Source organism: Gymnogyps californianus, chromosome 5 (genome assembly GCF_018139145.2).
Source record: "Gymnogyps californianus isolate 813 chromosome 5, ASM1813914v2, whole genome shotgun sequence".
NCBI classification, from domain to species: Eukaryota; Metazoa; Chordata; class Aves; order Accipitriformes; family Cathartidae; genus Gymnogyps; species Gymnogyps californianus.
This window is the reverse complement of record NC_059475.1, coordinates 54,165,905-54,185,464: the sequence shown is the minus strand read 5'-3', so window position 1 is coordinate 54,185,464 and position 19,560 is coordinate 54,165,905. Positions and strand designations below refer to the sequence as shown.

The 19,560-nt window shown below is 39.8% G+C and overlaps 1 protein-coding gene across 2 annotated transcripts in view; it reads left to right on the top strand.

The window, feature by feature from the left end:
• The window catches only part of BTBD7 (BTB domain containing 7), a 33,169-nt gene extending 16,617 nt beyond the window's left edge, over positions 1–16,552 (top strand). The window contains exons 3-11 of one of the 2 annotated variants that reach the window (XM_050897818.1): positions 1,224–1,432; positions 2,838–2,913; positions 5,199–5,359; positions 5,696–5,839; positions 6,073–6,186; positions 7,714–7,903; positions 11,916–12,094; positions 12,812–13,240; positions 14,977–16,552. In XM_050897818.1, coding sequence (XP_050753775.1) covers positions 1,224–1,432; positions 2,838–2,913; positions 5,199–5,359; positions 5,696–5,839; positions 6,073–6,186; positions 7,714–7,903; positions 11,916–12,094; positions 12,812–13,240; positions 14,977–15,789 — 2,315 coding nt within the window. In that variant the 3' untranslated portion in view covers positions 15,790–16,552. The remainder of the gene's footprint in view (positions 1–1,223; positions 1,433–2,837; positions 2,914–5,198; positions 5,360–5,695; positions 5,840–6,072; positions 6,187–7,713; positions 7,904–11,915; positions 12,095–12,811; positions 13,241–14,976) is intronic. The other variant, XM_050897819.1, reaches the window with a different exon arrangement.
• Positions 16,553–19,560: the final 3,008 nt, after the last annotated feature.

The window sequence follows — 19,560 nt, the reverse complement described above, 5'->3', positions numbered from 1 at the left end:
GTCAAAGTTTAGTTTTTAAATATCCTTGAAACTGAGAGAAAAATGATGGTGTACAAAAAGTAAAATAATTGCAGTGTAAGCATGCTGCTCTGAACTGTCCGGGGACCTCTCATGGGCATAAGCACAGCTGTAATTTTGTGGCTGTAGTGGGTTGAGACTGGAATGTATAATTCTAGAACAGGATTTTTTTTTTCTTTAAATTGCTATCCTTGTAGTACAAATAGAAATAGTATTCCGTGTATATGTAAACCAGATGTACAAATGAAATCAGCAAAGTGCTATTGGAGACTTCCAGTTATCAACATTGTCGTACTGTCGGTCTTAACTCAGTAACCCCAAGTACCCATGTTTTCAGCCCTCCCACAGTACGTCTCCCCTCATTTCTTCCAAATCTGTTCCATCTCCCTTCAGGAGACTTAAATATCCCTTGTCTCTTCTTCAGAAAACATGTACTCTGTGAAAGAGTAAATCCTAATGCAGCAGCGGGTACGAAGAAACTGTAGCAGACTCACCATGAGTCAGAATACCTACCTCTTGGATGCTTCACTTTCTGCTTCTGTATCAGAGGAGGTGCTCCATGTCCTCGCACCCTCTGTGCCCTGCTTGATATGGAGGCCAGGGTGGTGGCCTAGAGCAACCAACTGCTGCTTCCCGCCCTCTCTGTGAGTCAGAAAATGATGCATTGTTGCCCTCATCCTGTGCTGAGTAGCTGAGTACCAACAATATGTTGCAGCTTTTGTTTCTGCTCCTCTGCATGGTTTGTCTCAGGAGGGTCCATGTGCAAAGTGATACAGATGAAAATCCCACCTCTGTTACAGTTTATAGGCTTCTATTAATCTGCTGCAAACAATAGTGACTCAAATGCAAATCTGCAACTTTAAAATGTGTTAAATAGTCAGATAATGTATGTTAACCAAAGGAGGTTCTAGTAGGGCTGAACTAGTTTTCCAGTTGTTCATCCAGGCATGCCAGCAGACATGATGTTTCACATGCCTTTAAAAGGCAAAAGACTGTATCATTGGAATCCTAAACCACAATTTGAATTATTATACTTTTAGTCAGAATTTAACCCCATTTGCAACCTTGGTTGGTAGGGCACTTCTGTTTTTACTCTCACTGGGAGTCATATAACCCTTTCTATTACAGATTTAGCCATATGTATTATTCTTCAGGATCAAAGTGCCTCTGTAACAACATCATTGATTTTTGCTTTTGTTTCCTAGGCTGTGAAGATATTATTGCTGAGAGCATCTCACTAGACACCTTAATTGCCATTCTGAAGTGGAGCTCTCAGCCGTACGGTTCCAAGTGGGTACATCGTCAAGCGCTACATTTCCTCTGTGAGGAATTTACCCAGGTCATGACTTCAGATGTCTTCTATGAACTCAGCAAGGACCACCTGCTCACAGCTATTCAATCTGACTATTTACAGGTAACCTGCAATGCAGAATACAGCTGGTCCTGCTTGAAGCAGGATATGTTATACCATTACTAGACGCTTGAGAGTAGCTCATTTTAAATTGTAGGCAAGAGTGGGTTTGTACGCACACTAAGCATTCCTTTTATAATATGTAAAAAAATGAAATTGGAAGTAGTGATTAAGAAAACTATTTTGTTCTTGGCTTGTAACACCACCCAAACTGGTGGTATATGCTATTGCTTAGAAGCCTAATAATAGTTTAGAAATGGCTGCATATTATTTTAAACGAAGCATTTCTGAACCCAACATTTGCCTTGCATGTTTAAGTGTTTTATAAAATTATGTGGTGGTAGTAGTTTTTGCTTTAACAACATACATCCTAGTTGGGGGCAGTGGGAGCTAATAAACTAGTAATCTTTCAGAAGGCTTAATTATTTTTATGTCTCCCCAAAAAATAAACTTTTCTGATGAGTATTGCAGAATTTCTTTTTTTTTTGTGACTTTCCTTCAGTGATTGTGTGGTTTTAGGGAGAGGAAACCATACTAACTAATAGAAAGCTTGTGGATTTTTGCTGCCATTTCTCTTCAGGGGAGATATCTTTATGATGATGACCAGCCTTTTACAGCTTAAAGATGACTGGATTTTTTTTTTTTTTAAATTGTATCCATCCTAATCTTTTTTTTTTTAAAGTATGAAGTGTTAGAGATTATTTTAAAGTGGTTTTTTAAAAAATTTTGTTTATTTTAAACACTTCAGGAATTACAGTAACAGTACTGTTGATCTTCCATGACAGTGTGTATTATGACTAAATTTCCTATTCTAGTTGTTAAGAAATTACATAGATAAATTTAAATTTTTCAGTTCATGATTTTTCCCCTCTAAAAATGGTGAGTGGTTAGCACATGTATATAGGTATGAACAAAGCAAAGTTGTTGTGTTTATAGTATTACTGAAGATCTTTCTCTAGATTATAATTTAGTTGGTTTGATTATTTTCATAGCTTTCTAGACTGTGCAGATGCTGAATTTGTAATGTTAAACAAGAGATCCAAACACCCAGTGTTAGAACTGCCCCTTTTAATTAACTTTAATAATTCAAATTTAATACCTGTAAGTTTTCATGCTAGACAAAATTTTTCCTTCTGTAGAAAAATTTTTTTCCTCTTCCTAGGAATTCAATAAGTGATATGAATCTAGAAATCACGGTGGTGATATACCAGTAGTACTCCCTTAAAATATTTGGAGGAAGTGGTATAACAGATCATAAAGTACAAATACTTACTTCACTCTTGGTACAATTGTGTTTCTTTATAGCTGTAAAAGACCTGGGTATGTGATTTTTTTTTTTTTTTTTTTTTTTTTTTGGTGTTACATTAAACTAAGCATATACAGATTGTTGACTTTGTCTTTCTACCAGGCAAGTGAACAAGATATTCTTAAATATCTGGTTAAATGGGGAGAACACCAGTTGATGAAGAGAATAGCAGATCGAGGTAAGGATCCTGTAAACCACACAGTACTAAACCAAATAAACCAAAATGTACGGAAGTTCATTTTTGTGGGTAATCTGTAACTTAAGGAAATTTAATCTACTTTGTTCATAGTATGGTCAAAACTAAACAAATGCACTTTTAGAGAACAAAAGCTTTAAAAAAAAAAAAAAGAACGCAGGCATTCTGAGGGTGCTGGGATTGTTTAGCCTCAAGAAGAAAAGGCTTAGGGGGGATCTTAGCAAAGTCTGTAAATATCTAATGGCAGGAAGCAAAGAAAATAGAGCCACACTCTTCTCTTGGCACCCAGGACAGGATGAGAGGCAATGAGGCATTAGCTGAAATACAGGAAATTCTGTTTAAACACAAGAAACTGTGAAAGATGGTCAGAGACTGGAACAGGTTGCTCAGAGTAGTTACAGGGTGTCCATCCTTGGAGCTGTTCAAACCCCAACTGGATGTCGTCGTGGGCAACTGCTCTACCCTGCCTGGGGAAGTGTGGGAAGAGGGTGGTGGTTGTGGCCAGACCAAACTTCTAGAGGTCCTTTCAACCTCTATGACTGTCTGATTTTTAAGTCTGGTTGATTTCCTGTTGTCTAAGAATTATTTTTCTTGTAACTAATTCATCAAATAAAAAAAACCCTGCAGTATCTTTTACTTTTCTGTGCTCATGCAGGCTTCTCACAGTAGTCTTATTCTTAGTTTACTGTGTCAACCTTTCACTTCAGTTTGAGTATGTTTCTCCCACAGAAATCTGTGGTAGTGAGAAACAAGCCATCAAGTGGCCTCAGTGTTTTTCCTAAAGTAGATGTAAATGTATTTTTATTAGCTCATATGCATATTATTGCTACAGTGGTAACTTCAAGGGCAATCTCATGTGTTGGATGTGGGAAGTAGGTTAAATATGTATTTCCCAAATAACAAATGCAAATAGCTTGCAGTTCATCCCCACCATGAAGTGTCAATCAGATAGTACAACAAGAGGAACAGAAAGGGAAGAACCTGCCTGTGCGAAAACAAAGCAGTGCTAACGTGGCTACTGTCTTTGGAGGGCTGACCATGTTTTTGAAATCTACTGCTACTGCTTGCGATAAAACTGCTTTGTCACGGACATGTTGTATGAAATGCAACAAAAAGTCAGTTAAAATATGTGCTTTTAGTGACCCAAGTAAGTATTAACCTTCTGTTTTCAAAACAGGATTTTTTTAAGTGTTTGTCTTAAGGCACATTGGAAAGTAATGGAGCCAGTTCAACAGTAACAGACCTGACCTGGTGGAGAAGCTGCTCATTTGGAGTAATTGTGCAGCTTCCTGGTCTGTGGTGTTCATTAAGTAAACAGCTCATTTCTCTTTCCTGGGATCATCAGATAACATAAGCAAAAGCAGAAATAAGAGCTATGCCAAGTTCTGTCAGATTAGGGCCAAATTTAGTCTAGTAGTTTGGTCTAAATTCCTCAGTGACACTCCCGATTTTGCAGCTCTGAATATGTGGCAGTGTCAGTCAAATACCAGAAAGCATTAGAAATTGTAATGGGCTTTGGCCAAAACTTGAGCTGCCTGTACTGAAGGGAGGATGGGTATGTTTGACAGGTTTCCTCAAAGAGTGAAGCTAGTCAAATTCAGGTTGGGCAGAACACCTATAATACAGGTGAAGGTAGTTAACTGGGGAGGGAGAATGACCTGAGTGTGTCATACATTGTCATCTTGCAATCTCTAGGAAGATACCCACTCTTGGCACAAATAGGTATCCTGCGACCATGAGAGCAATTTGAATGGGCTTGACACAGTTGTTACTAAGGTGGGTTACACAAAGAGGCTAGAATAATTTATCCCAGTGGACTCTTCAGGCCTTAATGTAGGCCTGAAGAAATGTAGAATGTAGAAGATAAGTCTCTGAAAACTGCTGGGGAAAGGGAGAGGAGCTGCAGGAGAGAGTCCTTGGGGGAACTGCTAGCCAGGAGGTACAAATGTTTTCATAGCATAGCTCTTGGTAGAGCTTTATAAACGTTTACCCCAAACACTGTTTTTGTATTTCCTCCCTGGCTTACACTTTTGAAACTGACAGCTATGCAAATGACCCATGCTCCTATGAACTGAACCTGTCTCTATGGATGCCTCCTATCAGATTTTAAGGCATGAAATAGTTTCGTGGAACAATGCTGATAAACACTGTTGATTTAAAATTAGAATTTTCTTTCCTTTTCTATAACTTCCTATAAGCCCTGTAACTCCTGCTTTCCTATTTAAACTTTTTGATGTAAACTTAGTATTTCTTGTTCCTTCCTACAGAGCCTAATTTACTCAGTGGTACTGCTCACAGTGTGAACAAAAGAGGAGTGAAGAGGAGAGATCTTGACATTGAGGAGCTGAGAGAGATCCTCTCTCCACTTTTACCTTTTGTCCGCATTGAGCACATCTTACCCATGAATAGTGAAGTACTGAGTGATGCAGTAAGTCAGTAGTCTCATACAAATACTCTCTCTGGATTCTGTAGAATCTACTTCAGATTCTACAATGTTCAGGTGGGGTTGGGGGGGCGTTGGTTTTTTGTGTTTTGGTTTTTTGTTTGTTTGGTTTGGTTTTTTAAGGATTAGCTCCTAAAATTTTATCACTCAGAGTAATACATGTATAACACTTTTTCTGCTTAAATTTTCTGTTCTTTAAATCTATTAGAAGGCTAAAGAAGAATCAGTGGTGTAAGGATTCAGTGTAAGAAATGCATTTCTCGTAAGTTTTTCCCATATTTATATTTAAAAAACCATAAAACTCTTTCTTGATTCTTAAAGATGAAGAGAGGCCTGATTAGTACTCCTCCTTCAGACATGCTACCAACGTCAGAAGGTGGAAAGTCAAATGCCTGGCTACGGCAAAAAAATGCTGGAATATATGTGCGGCCAAGACTGTTCTCGCCATATGTGGAGGAGGCGAAGGTAATAATCATTAACAACACTTGATTGTTGTTAAATTGGAGTCATCAGGGGGTTCTGTAAACAGGGAAAGATTTTGTTATGTTTTGTCTCTCTTTGCATGTACTGGCCTAAAATACTAACATTTTCAATTTAACAAGACTTACAAGATTGATCATCAGGCACAAGTCTCTAGAACGGGTCAGAAAAATTTCAACAAAATTTTTTTTGTCGAAATTGAAATGTTTGCGAGACAGATCTTGATGAAATTCCACCGGAAACAAAGCAGCGTTCTGAGGGAAACCTCCCTGGTTTCCAGCCAGTTTGCCGGCCCAGCTCCTCGGCAGCCCTCCTGGCAGGCGGATGGCAAGGTGAGAGCCTGAGAGTCCCAGTTTGCAGCTAGTCAGCAACCGTGGTGCCAGGTCTTTCAGGCTCCCCAGCTCCCACCAGAGCTGGGTGGAGAACTACTATTCCACTCGGCAGAGGACTCTGATATTTCATCTTCTTGTTTCAATCAGAACATATCCAAAATCCTTTCGATCCTCCGCAAAATGGAATAAATATCTTGTGTCCAATTTGACTGAATTCCTTTGTGTCCTGCTCAGGCAGTAGCTTCCCTATTTATTATCTTGCATGAGGACTGTCAAACTGAAGATCTTGTAGCATTTCTGATGGTGACGTTTGGTGACAGAGTGGAGATGGCTCTGTGTGGGGCAGAAACATGCTGTATTCTGTTTGGCAGAATGGGAGCCTTGTAGGTCACTAACTAATGCCACCACTTAAGGCAGCTCTGACTCAAGTCAAGAGCTTGTGAGTCCCAGCTGTGCAGGTGACTGCAGAACAAGAGGATTAGGTGAAGCTGTGCACATCCACATTGCTTACAAACTCTGACCACTACTCTGGTCAATTCAGAGCTTTTGCCCTGTGCCGAAGAACGAAAATGTTTTCTCAGGGTGTGAGTTTTTGACATCCTCTTTGAGGGGAGAAATAAAACTACTTTGCATTTTGGGCACAAAGGTTAGAGAGTACCAGGTGGCACTAAAGCAGCAAAGGAAGACTAGCCAGTTAAAATTTTGTCTTTGTATCTTGGATTGTTAAAACTAACAAAAATGTGTTAAAGAACATGTGATAAAAGCTTTGACTCTTTTAGTTTTCAGGTATACAGTATGGGAGTGATTTAGTAATAACCTTAAAGTAAAAAGTGCATTCTAAATTTCCTCCCTCCTGTCAGGAATCTTACTTGTTTCTATCAGTTTCATATTATGCTGTTAATATTTTTAAAAGCTTCATTAGTTGTTTAACCTTAGAGAGAGGACTCTCATACTTATTATCTGGTAACTATACTCCTATTCATAGTTTGTTTATTGTGAAATGCAAAAATTGCGGATGAGTAATTTCTGATTTTTTTTTTTTACTTCCCTGTTAGCCTCCCATTTTTTCAAATAAATCCATTTAACATTAAATGAGAATCTTAAAAGGGTATGTGTAAATCCCCTTCTATTCTTTAAGACATCAGAGGGAAACACATTTCATTTTCAGGCTAGTGCCTTTCACTCAATGGCACAGAGAGTTGAGACCTATGGGCAGTAATTGTCTGAGACAGAGTCCAGAGGGTCTGGCCTTGAGAAGGTTACTTCTAATCTGACAGGTACAAAATAAACAAAGCAACCTTCCCAAACTTTATTCACCTGCCTGCTCTTAGCTCTGAAGCTCAACTCTGATCATGACTGGAAAATGGAATAGAAAATGCTGTGGAAAAGCCAAATACTGTTTAGGACCTGGAAAAGTTATGGTTTAGACATTGCTAGACTTGTGGCCTCGGGACTGCGTTTGCAGCAGGTCCCGATGGGTATGTGTGTGCAGTGCCTTCATGAGGGCTCTAATGGCTGTCGTTGCAGTCAGTACTGGATGAGATGATGGTGGAACAAACCGATCTCGTTCGTTTGAGGATGGTCCGAATGTCCAATGTGCCCGACACCCTTTACATGGTAAACAACGCGGTGCCGCAGTGCTGTCATATGATTACCCACCAGCAAGTTAGTACTAACCAGTCCAGTCCTCCTTCAGTTATAGCCAATGAGATCCCAGGTAAGGCTGCTAGATCACTTGCAATGCCGATTCGCTCGTGTGAGTGGATGGGGGCTTGGGGCTGGGGAGAGTGAATGTGAATTATTGAATATTATGATTTCGTCAGAGAATAGTACTGCACCATTTGGGCTTCTTCCCATCCAGCAGTAGTCCCTTTTGCTTCGGTCTACTCTGAAGACATTAACTATTTTTGGATGGCATAGTAAGTAGTTAGAAAGTAAGCTACTGGAGGGGGTAATATTTTAACCTGCTTCAGCTGAGCAATTTGAAAAACCTTGGACTGGTTAAACTTACTGTAGAACACTTACTGGAGCCTGGCACTCTGTTCTCAGAGTGGTTCTCCGTTTTCCACAACCAGTTGTCCAAGATGGGTAAGATCCAGAAGGCTGGAAAATGGCAAAATACTGATTTCTTTTAAAAACAAAAAGCAGGGGAGCATAACAGCTTAACTCAGTTTGCTGGAGAATGTTGGAAGTAGGCACTCAAAACACACTTTTTTCCAGTTTACCAAATCCACTTTAGCTTTGAAGTCAAACCAACTTCATTCCTTGTGTGGCAGAGTAAGTTTTCATAGGTGGAAATAGATACGGCCTCTCTTGACTTCAGGATACTTGATGTGACATTCCCCATAGGCAAGCCAGGGAAATACAGTCATAAAACTACTGTAATATATTTTGTCATTTATGCATTTCATCTTTTGGTATAAAACTGGAAGAATGTATCTGGTGGGATTCCCAAAGCATCTAGCTCTTCCCACCTTTCCCTCGTCCCATTAATACTCAGTGTGCATAGAGAATACACTGGCAAAACTTGCAGCTGATGACAAGTTGGGAGGGTCAGTGGATGTTTTGGAGGGCAGGATTAGATGGCTAAATGACCAAGATTAAATTCAGTGAAGAAAGTGGGAAGCATTGTGCTTATGTAGGTGTAGGCAGCTGTGTGCATACAGGATGGCTGAGGGAAGCTCTGTGGAGAAAAGCCTGAAAGTCAACATTATACAATTCCATAAAGAGCAACCGTCATGCTAAAATACAAAAACAAATGTGGCACAAGACGTGAAGTAATTTGGTCTCAGATGGAGCGTTGTGTTTAGCCCTTTAAATGGCCATACTGGGTCAGGTCAAGGATTTGTCTGTCTAGTCTAGTATCCTTATTCCAGCAATCACCAGAAGTGAGCGCATAAGGAAATTGTAGCAGAAAAAAAACACATAAAATAATGCTCTGTAAAATTCTGTGCGCTCTTCAAGCATTTGCAGCTCAGATGTCCTATGGTGGATGGTGTTTCTGTGTGGTTGGTAATTTTAAATGCATTTTTAATCCATGAGCTTATGCAGTCTTTCGTTAAACTTGCATAAACTTTTGGCATCCATTTTTAGATCAAAGTATCACATTTCAGTAGATATGGATCAATTTGGTAGTCTGTAGAAAAGCAATAAAGATGACATGCCACCAAGAAAACAGTCATCTTCCTCTCTCCACCACTCCTCATTCCCCATTTATAAGCTCTCTGTATATCAATTATGTCTCCCTTCAGTTAACTACATTGAAAGGAAGTAGATAAATTGTTCTTACAGATAGTAGAGCCAGGACAAAAATAATAGGTGTAAATTGCTGCAACAGAATTTAAGTTGAGGTGTTAGGAAGATTTGAAACACTGTTTAGTTAAGCACTGTAGTAAGTTTTCTAGGAAGGCTTGTGGAATGGTTTTGATCTATTTGTTTCTTGTGATTTGGGAAGAGAGAAAGCCTAAAAGGAGCTTCTGAAAACTTCTGTAATTTGATGAAAGTACTAATTGTTTGTTTAGAAACTTACAGCTGTGGCATCTCAGCAGTACATTACAGTACTCGGACTTCCCCTCCCCTACAGAAAAGCATAAATATACTCGCCATGAATTGATTGTAATGTATTTCATCGTAAGATGTGACTTTGATAACACTTTGCTTGATCTTAGCTTCCAAAGAAGTTGAGAACGGAAACAGGTTCTCAAAGGTCTCCAATGTTTTGCAAAAGTTCTAGTGTTCTGAAAAAATCTGGCTCTGTTGGCAAACATGAGACATCTTGACCAATCTGAAACTCCACTACAGCTTGATTCTGTACAATTTAATACATAGGAATTATTGCCAGCCCGTTGAGCATGGATGTGAGCTCTGAGCCTGGCCAGTAGTTGGAGCACAGGTATTGTGTCCTGGTAACTGCCTGCTTTGCTTAGTTCTGTAATTAAGCAAAAAAATTGATTGTTTTGGCAATGCCTTGTGCGAGGAAGGGTAGATGGAGCCCAATTAATTTGAGGAGATTCAGGCATGTACCAAACCTATAACTTGTACAGTAATCTATCCCAAAGCATACATGGAGCACAGGAACTGCCGGAGGGAGACATTACCTCCGTGCCCCTTAGGCCAGGCTCTTAGAACAGGGGGTTCTTTACAGCTCAGGTATTCTCTATCTGTCGCTTGCATCTTCCTTGTACCCACAGCCCGTGGACTATATTTGCATAAACGCTATTGGCAGCATGTCTTAGTGCTCTTCTTGCAACACTGTTGTAAAATGAGTTCAACCTCTGCTGAAGTCTGTTCTACTTTGAGGCTAGGTTCTGCAGGTAATTGGTTTCCTTCGGTATTTTCCAGTTTCAGTTTGAATTAGAAATCCTGCAACTGACTTGAGAGAATTGTGTTTTTATATGTGTAATCGCTCTTCCGTGTGTTTCACATGAATAATAGTAAAAAACCAGAAACAAACCTGGGTTTGAGAAGATAGCACTTTTTAATGAAAAACTTAGATCATTTTTATGCCTGCTAGTTTGGGGAACTGCTTCAAACTTTTCTAAAATCCTCTTTTTTCAGTGTTAGCAAAATGCTGGTTGTAGCTAAACATCTGGCTGCCAAAGCAGGATTTTTCAGAACAATTGAAGTGTGTGGATGGTAGCGTGGAGGACTTATTTCTAAGCCTTGAAGACTGGATAAATTGATTATTTTTCTCTTTTTTCCTAGTACAGGAAATCAATTTGGGGGGAGGGAAATATTTTGCACTACTTACACTTATCCTTCATATACCAATGTAAACTTTGTGAAATTGGGACCAGTTGTAGTTGCATGGTGTTGGGTTTTCTCCTCCTCTGTAATGCAAATGTCTTGTCACACTGCTCTTGCTGTCTGATCCATTTAATTTTTATGAGCTTTCATTACAGACATCTGGTCATGGTAATATATAATGCTTGTAAAGCTGGTAAAGGATCAGATGCCTGGACTTATGTATTCAGAGATCTGGATTTGTCTTCACTTGTGATATGCACGTTTTCCTAAGGACAGAAGGACCACAGAGAAATATCATTCATCATCAAATAGCAGCAAGAAGTGGCATGAGAAGTTTTGCAACAGGATAAATAGCCCAAATTATACATTATTTCCTTTTGGAAAGCTTTTTTAAAAATTATTTTGATATGGCTGCCTAAAACAACATAATTTTAACAGGCTTGTGTTGGCTTACAGTTTGTGTAACTTCTTTAGAATGCCCTTTCTGTAGTTACATTCTGTAGTTACATACTGGTATTATGGTCTTGTGATTATAGAATTCCACTAGAAGTATGAAGTGTATGCCAAAAAAATCAATGAATTCTTGGCCTGTAGAATTCATGAGGGAACATTCAGTTGTTATTTAAGATATCCTGCTCCCACCTCAAATTATGAAATTCCTGCATCATAAGGGGTTTACAAAGAAGGCTGTATTTGTGGCTCATTCTAGCAGAAGCTGGAAAAATGGTATATGTCTTTACCATTTGTATGATACGTGTGTTATCCCATGTGGCTTAATGATGCTCCAAGGAACATGTGTAAGTCGAACTGCTCTTGGCAGAATGCTGCTTTTTTAAAAAAAAAAAAAAAAGGGGCGCCAGGCCAGCCTGATGTTAGATTTTTTTTCCCTTCAGAATTACATCTAACCATTGCAATCAAACTTATTGTCTCACAGTTCAAAAAATAATCTGTTATCCCCATTCCGTTCTCTATTATCCCTCCAGTTCCCAATCTCCTCGTTGTAAAAGAGATGATCAAACGGCTGCAGGAGCTGCGTCATACTGAGCAGGTGCAACGAGCATATGCTCTTAATTGTGGAGAAGGCGCCACAGTCAGTTATGAGATTCAGATTCGTGTGCTGCGGGAATTCGGACTTTCTGATGCTGCTGCTGAACTTCTGCAGGTATGAAAAATTGCTGTATAAGACCACAAATGCTTTGATTCTGTTCTGCTTATGAATGGACTTGAATGTGTAATCTGCAATAAGAGAACTACTTTGTGTGCACAGGCAGGTGCAAAAATGCTTTGAAACGCCTGCATAACTTTAGAACTGTCCAGGTGCAAATTACAGTGAGACTGTTGCATTTGATGTATGTGATTTTATAAATGTCTAAGTGCAATGTATAAATATTTTTCTCAAGAGTTGTTGCCATTCAGGGTGCTCTTACTGCCACAGATTTTTGGGGACAAAAAAAATCTGCTGAAGAGGCAGTTAATGAGAACAGTCAAACCATAACTAAAAATCTAGATTATGATTTATTCTTGAATCAGAGAGGAGAAAAACTCTGAACTAATACAGTAGATCTGCATAGTACATATCAGGACGGGGAAATTGGAAATCCCACTTCTGTTTGTACGCTGCTGTTAAAGCAAATGCATTTGGTCACCTTATTCACACAGTGAATCTGATGCTTCTTGTCTTGTTCTTAAACAAACAAACAAACAAAATCTTTATTCCGTGGTAGCTGTAATCACCTTGAGTGTTGGTGAGGTTTTAGGTGGCACAACTAGCCTTTTACAGCACTAGCAGATTTCTAGTTCCAATGCATGTTAGTTTAGGATATTTTTCTAGATGACTTCCTACTTTGTTTTGTTACATGCTGGGTTTTTTCCTTTGCAGAATCCTCACAAATTCTTTCCTGATGAGCGATTTGGGGATGAAAGCCCACTCCTGACAATGAGACAGTCTGGACGATGTCGCGTTAACAGCACTCCCACTGCAGAAACCATGTTTACAGAACTGGACTCTTTTGTGGCCTTCCATCCACCATTGCCCCCTCCTCCACCTCCATACCACCCACCAGCAACTCCTATTCATAACCAGTTCAAAGTGGGCTGGAAACAAAGGGTGCCAAGTCAACATCCCTCCCGTTCCTTTTCTTACCCGTGTAATCACTCACTATTCCACTCCCGAACCGCTCCCAAAGCTGCACCGCCTGTCTACTTGCCCAGTGTTAAAGCAGCACCTCCTGATTGCACTAACACTACAGGTCTGGGGAGACAAACAGTGGCTGCAGCAGCAGCAGTGATGGCAGCCGAGAAGCAAGTAGTAAGTATTATGATTTCTCCTCTTCTCCCTATCTCTGGCCACTCAAAGTAGCTTATAGAGAGGAGCTGGAGAGAATTCTCATGATGAAGTAACTTGGCTTTGTTAAATAAAAGAGCAGCTTTGTCGATTAGGAGAAGAACTTTCTACCAAACTGGCTGTCAGCATTCTGCATCTCAAAGGCATGCCCTAATCCCTGGGAGAATGAATGTTGCAGCGGCAGGAGCATTTTGGAGGGGCAGGTGGGACTCTCAGATCTTCTAAAATAATATAGTTTGCTCTACATTAAAACAAAGCGTAAGTCAGCTTCAGTAGTGGACTGCATGCAGTAATTCACAGGTAGAAGTAGTGATGATATTTTGGCTATTCACAGGTAAGTAGTCCTGAAGTAAACAGATGTATATAAAGGGAACCTGTGGAGAATGTGAAGGCCTTACAGCTGTGAAAAAGGTTTTAAAATAAATAGGCAAGCAGAAATTGGTAATTGCAAATACAAAGGGGTTCGTTACAGCATTTAAAGACAATCATAGTTCCTGAACTACAATATGATGCAATTAAAACAATGAACTATGACATCCTGGACAAAGAGATAGCTTTGTGTAGTACATGAAATGCTAAATAAAGAATTTGGTAATTTATTTCTGCAGTGAAAAAACTGTTTCAGTGCACAGTTGCGTCAGACTGAAAACCTGTTCTTTAGATGCAGATGTGATCTGGAGTTCTGAATGGAAACATGGATTTTTTTAATTTATTTTTTTCCTTTAGCGATTGTCCTAAATATATTGCACTCCTTTTTATATTTTAGGTTAAAATATTTAACTTTAAATTAGAATTGTTTGCCATTGTTTGTTCAAGGGTGGGTTTTGTGGCACGTCTCTCTCTCGATCAATACTGACTTCGCTAAGGAAACCATATAGCGATCTTTTTCACATTAGAAATGTTTCTGCTAGAATGTTTCTATAAAAACACAAGGAGAAGCATAGACTTAATATGGGTGATATTTTTGTTCTGTATTCTTTCTGCAATTTGTGAGTTACTAGTAATCAATGACTACTAAAATTGCTTTCATTAGAAATTACAAACACAAGTAACTCTTCTGTCTGGAAGACTGTAATATGCTTGTCTCATTGCAGGATTGCTTATAGGTGTAGGCGAGAAGAATGCCATGCAACAACTTCCATGCACTTTGTGGATCCAGTCAGCACTGTAACTGATGCTCCCCTCCAAGCCCTGAGGCTGTCATGCATACACACGTGTGCCTGCAATTAACTTACTTTAAAATATGAAATAGAAACAGAAGGGTTGCATCTATAGTGCTGAAATACGTGTTTCGTGGCTTCCCTGCACTGGAACTCTATGCTGTAACAAACCATTTGTTAAGTTCTGTACTGAGTACCTTGTTTAGTTTTATAATTGCAAGTGGCTTAAAGCAGGCATACCTTTTGAGAGTTTAACAGTACATTGTCATTTACTGCATATTCAAGACAAGATGTGTTTAAGAAGGAACTATTGTTGTGGCACAACAGCTTCATGAAGGAAGGAAGTTGTCCTAAGCTAGCAGGAAGGTGAAGGTTGGAGGATACGTGTGTTCTTTAAACAGTGTAGGAAACTTGTAGGCCAAGGTTGGTCTAGGCAAAGGTAGATTAGGAAAATGCTGTTTTGAATTAGAGAAACCATCTTAAATAGTTTGTGTTTAGCTTTTGCTTTGTTTCCATGGACCAATTTCTTTTCTTTTCCAGTGTACTCAGCCCTTGCTAAATGAACTGATGCCAGATATCGCAATGGGTGTGTCAGCAATGTCTTTAAAAGACAGAAGATTACCAGAGCTCACGGTCGACACAGAATTAAGCCAGACGGTTACAGAGGTAGGGCCCGGTCCACCCCAGCACATTTCATGTATTCAGAACAGACACATGCCCACTTCTCGAAAGAAACATGCAATAGAGCAAAAAATAGATGCTCGAGAAAATCAGCAGGAATATCCTGACTTCTATGACTTCTCTAATGCTGCGTGCAGACCCTCTACTCCAGCACCCAACAGGCACAGTCCTTCACCTTCACAAGGCATATATTTTGGCCCAGATTTGTATAGCCACAATAAGGCATCACCAAGTGGCTTAAAGTCAGCCTATCTACCTTCCCAGATATCTCCTAAAAAGCAAGAGGATTCTAGGAGGGAATACCTGCTCTCCCAAGATGGGCATCAGCACAGACAAAAGAATGAGCCAATACACCTCGATGTCTTAGAACAACCTCCCCAGCGACTGGACTTGGCGTTGGCTACCCAGGAAAATGCTGGTAATGGCCCGGTTCACATCAGGGGAAGAACAAAAATGGAAACCGATTTAACCTATGGGCTGACCTCCAACAGACCTTCGCTCTCTGCATACACCTCTGAAATGCAAGAAGAGAGACCCAGTAGGAGACTGGCAGATGAGCCGGTGGAACATGGAGCACAGAGAAATGCAGATTTGGAAAGGGAAGATGCAGTAAGCAGAGGAAGGAGGTCTCCAAACAAACCAGACTTCCTGTATAAAAAATCTGCCCTATGAAAGCAACCTCCACTATTTCTCTGTGCCTAAGAGTTGTAAACATCCCATTCTTTGCAGCTTTTGGCCTGACTTCTGTCAGACAAATTCATTCATGCCAGCAGATAAATTCAGCTTTGCTCACTTCTTTTGTACATACATTGCTTTATTAGAGACAGCATGTTATCAGTTTGTTTTTAATGCTGCTTCTGGTTTTATTTTGTGGGAAATATTTTTTTGAGCAAATTTAATTAAGCCTTTAAAAAAAAAAAGCTGGTACCTTTTTTCTACAACCTGGTAGCCTTTTGCACCTGTACATCTATTTTAGTGTATTAGTTTTGTACTAATATGTTAAACTTTATTGTCACATTTAAAGGACTTAAAGTATTTTCATACTTTTGCATTTTCCCTTTCGCCTGCCAATTCCCTATGTGCATCGGGTTGCACATTATGAAATGTATTTTCTTATGAGATAGTAACAATGCATTTATTTTTTAATTATAGGAATTCCAAAGAACAGCACATCAAAATACTACATTTTTAGTTAGATTTTTTTGTTTGTTTAGATCTGAAATCTTCCTGATTTTTTTACGACTACGGCAAGAATCCAGTCTAATGTTTTGTTTGAAAAGTTCTGGCAGCTGGTCTTATCCTTATATAGCAAGCCCACTTCAAGAATTATATTTGGGTTTTTAAGAGTCCAGGGGGATATTTAGGAGTCCAAATTTCAGTGAAATTCACTGGGATCTGACAGTCTGATTCTGTTTGCTTTCTGGTTCAGCTGTGACCATGGAGAACTCCATGATCACCCAGAAGCACTTATTAGACAGACTAGCATTGTTCATTTGCCCATGCAGAAATAAATCTAGAAATACTGTAAAAATGATAGTAATAATTTGTTCTTCCAGCTACCCATACATGGGATACGTGAAGACGGGAGTTGAGGATTCATGCTAAATCCTGGAGTGTCAGGAAGACAAGGCAGAGTGTCTTCGCTGTTGCCTGAATGGTAGCCCTCCACTTGAGGGTTCCCTCTCCAACAGAGGTGCCGAGGTGACTGCTCATTGCCTTGCTTTCTCCTGCCTATGATTAAAAAAGGGCTTCACTCTTAGTGACGTCGTTCAGTGTTCCTTACCTGATCTGAAGTGTTGCTGACTTCATAATTGCAGCTGTGCTGTGAACAAAGTCAAAGTGAAGAGTAACTGCTCTAGCATCATGAAATGTGCAAAGCTGTAGCACTCTTACATTACACTTCCATTTCCTGACTTTGCTTTTTTAAAGCACGGAAATGAGATTCATCTATTAACATGATATGAAGAGGGAATGATAGTGCTCTGGGCTGGCTCCCTGCCCCTGGGTTGGGGTTAAGCAATGTGCTGAGTGTAATGGTTATAATTATTGAGTGCATCCTTAATACTTACCGTGCAGTTTTTACCACAGATTCATTGCATTTAGGATAGGGATCTGATGCCACTGCAGTGTAGTGATTACTGGTAAAGGCCTGTTTGGGTTTTTTTTTAAATACAGTTTCCGTAATGAAGAATTTCCCTGTAGTAGAAAACTTTAATCCCAAGTGCGACCTAGGGACTACTTTAAGGTTAGATTGAGTTGTTTCCTGCAGTTCAAAATGCTTAATACTATTTAAACAGAAATCTTGCTGCAAGTTGAGTTTTAGTTGATGGCAGATTTCTTACCTAACCTATTTCACTAAAGTATGCAAGGCCTGGTAACAACACTACAATGTTATTGAAATATATTGAATACTGCACTTCCAAACTACCAAATAGCTTCTAGGTAAATGAAGATATGGGTGTTTGAACCAACAAATCCTAATGCTTCCTGCATACACATCTGTAGGCCACCTGCTTCTGTGAAAGCTCTGCAGACACTCCTTTTGAGATGCAGCCATGGAAGGCGTGGTGTAGAATTGGAGGAGAAACTTAGCTAAACTGCGCAGGTGATGTCTTGTAGGTGCCGGGAGACGTTTGGGGTTTTCTTCCTCTGACAGCCTCTTTAATCTATTTTTTTGACCACAGTCAAGCCACTTGGTGGTCCTGGCCTCATCACCAGTGTGTAGTGTTTCCATGGGACTGCAGTGTAGAACATTGTTAAATGCAAGAAGGTGTCAGTGGGGGGATGGTGCTGCTGCGGGTTAGGGGCTGAGGTTCGTTGGGTTTCTTCTGAAGATTTGAGCACAGTGCTGTCTGACTGCGTAGCTCTAACCAGACACTGGGGTCTCATGCTCACCAGCACTAGAAGCATTAACTTTCATCACACACAAACCCTGAAACTCCCCTCACTTGTGTCACATGCATGTTCGTAGCTTAATTACGAAGTCATAGCTGTCCTCAGAAGACTTACTGTTCTGAATAATTTATTTTTACCTAAAATTGATAGATGTACTTTGAGAAAACTATTTTAGTTACCATAGTTTGATGTTGCACTGTGTGTCTGGACAGAGATGGGGCTAAAATCTACAGATGTAACTTTTAAGCTTGAAATTTGTGAGGATGTGGCTGATGTAGACTGAGAAGTTTTGAGGTTATGGCTTGAGGGAAATCATGAAATGCTTTGGCTTTGGAATAAGCTGGTGAGAAATGCCTTGCGGGGGGGACATGTCTGCATTTTAGAATACAAAATTGCTTCTGAAGTCTCAGAAGCTGAGCAGTATTAAAAAGAGAATAAAGTGTTTAAAAGTAGGTGCAAAATAAAAAACAAGTCCTTCTGAGGCCACAAAGACAATCAGGCCAGATAGACAATCTGCATTTTCACTTGTATATTTTGAGTTGGGAAGAAGATAGCAGCTAAGGGCAGCTGATTTGAAGCGGAAAAGAAGGATTTGTCAAACTACTGGAACTGTATTTTTGTACTCCAGCGTAGGATTTCCTGCTTAGCTGGATGGTGCAGAGGGAGGGGAGAGAGAGACCATCTTTATTCTTCATGGAAGCATTATTCAGAAGCTCGTGTTCATACTACATCTCACTCGTAGAAAACATGTACCTGTGCTACCTGCTACTTCCTGTTGTTCTCGCTCTACTGAAACTTTGGTGCAGAAGCTCCTTGTTTACATGAAACACTTTCAGATTAGGCTGGAAATTAACATCTTTTCCTCCTGTAAATGTGATGGAGATAACAGATTACTGACTAATTTTGCTTGAGGATAGAGGTATGAACATTAAGTTTTCTTGAGTGAGGAAGACTCGTGCTCCTTCTATTAAAGAGAGAGCTCAGACTTTCATTTAGTGAGCAACATGCAAAAACTTCTTACTCCCCTTTCCCTGTCCCCCTCCTCTTTTCCTTAATATATGGATGAATAACTTAATTCCTGAAACAGATTCTTCCTTTGAATTGTTTTGTTGTTCCACAGAGTTACTGTAGTTGTGTATTAATAACTGCTGTGTTGATTGGCAGTTTCTTCTTGTATTTTTCCTGTTCTTGAGGAGTTTTATTTCTGAAAGTTAAGGCTGTGGCCACCTGTACTTGTAAGCCTTGGGTTTTGGTCCTGGAATGTCCCAAATGTTTGTCTTACGGGTTTCTTTGGTTTGGGTTTGGTGGGGTTTTTGGGGGGTTTGGGGGGTTTGTTTGTTATGTTTTCTTTTCTTTTGTTTTGTTTTCAAAGAATACTCATGCTGTTTGAGGCACTGTTGTGTTTTCTAATAATTATGTGCTTCTATGGTAGAGGTGGTGCTGAGCTCTGCTGAATGCAGGGAACAGCTGAGGGAGAGAATTGTAAAACCATATTTGGGGTTTCTGTAACTATGTGTACTGCCAGAAGGTAGCCCTGCCTTCGGCAAT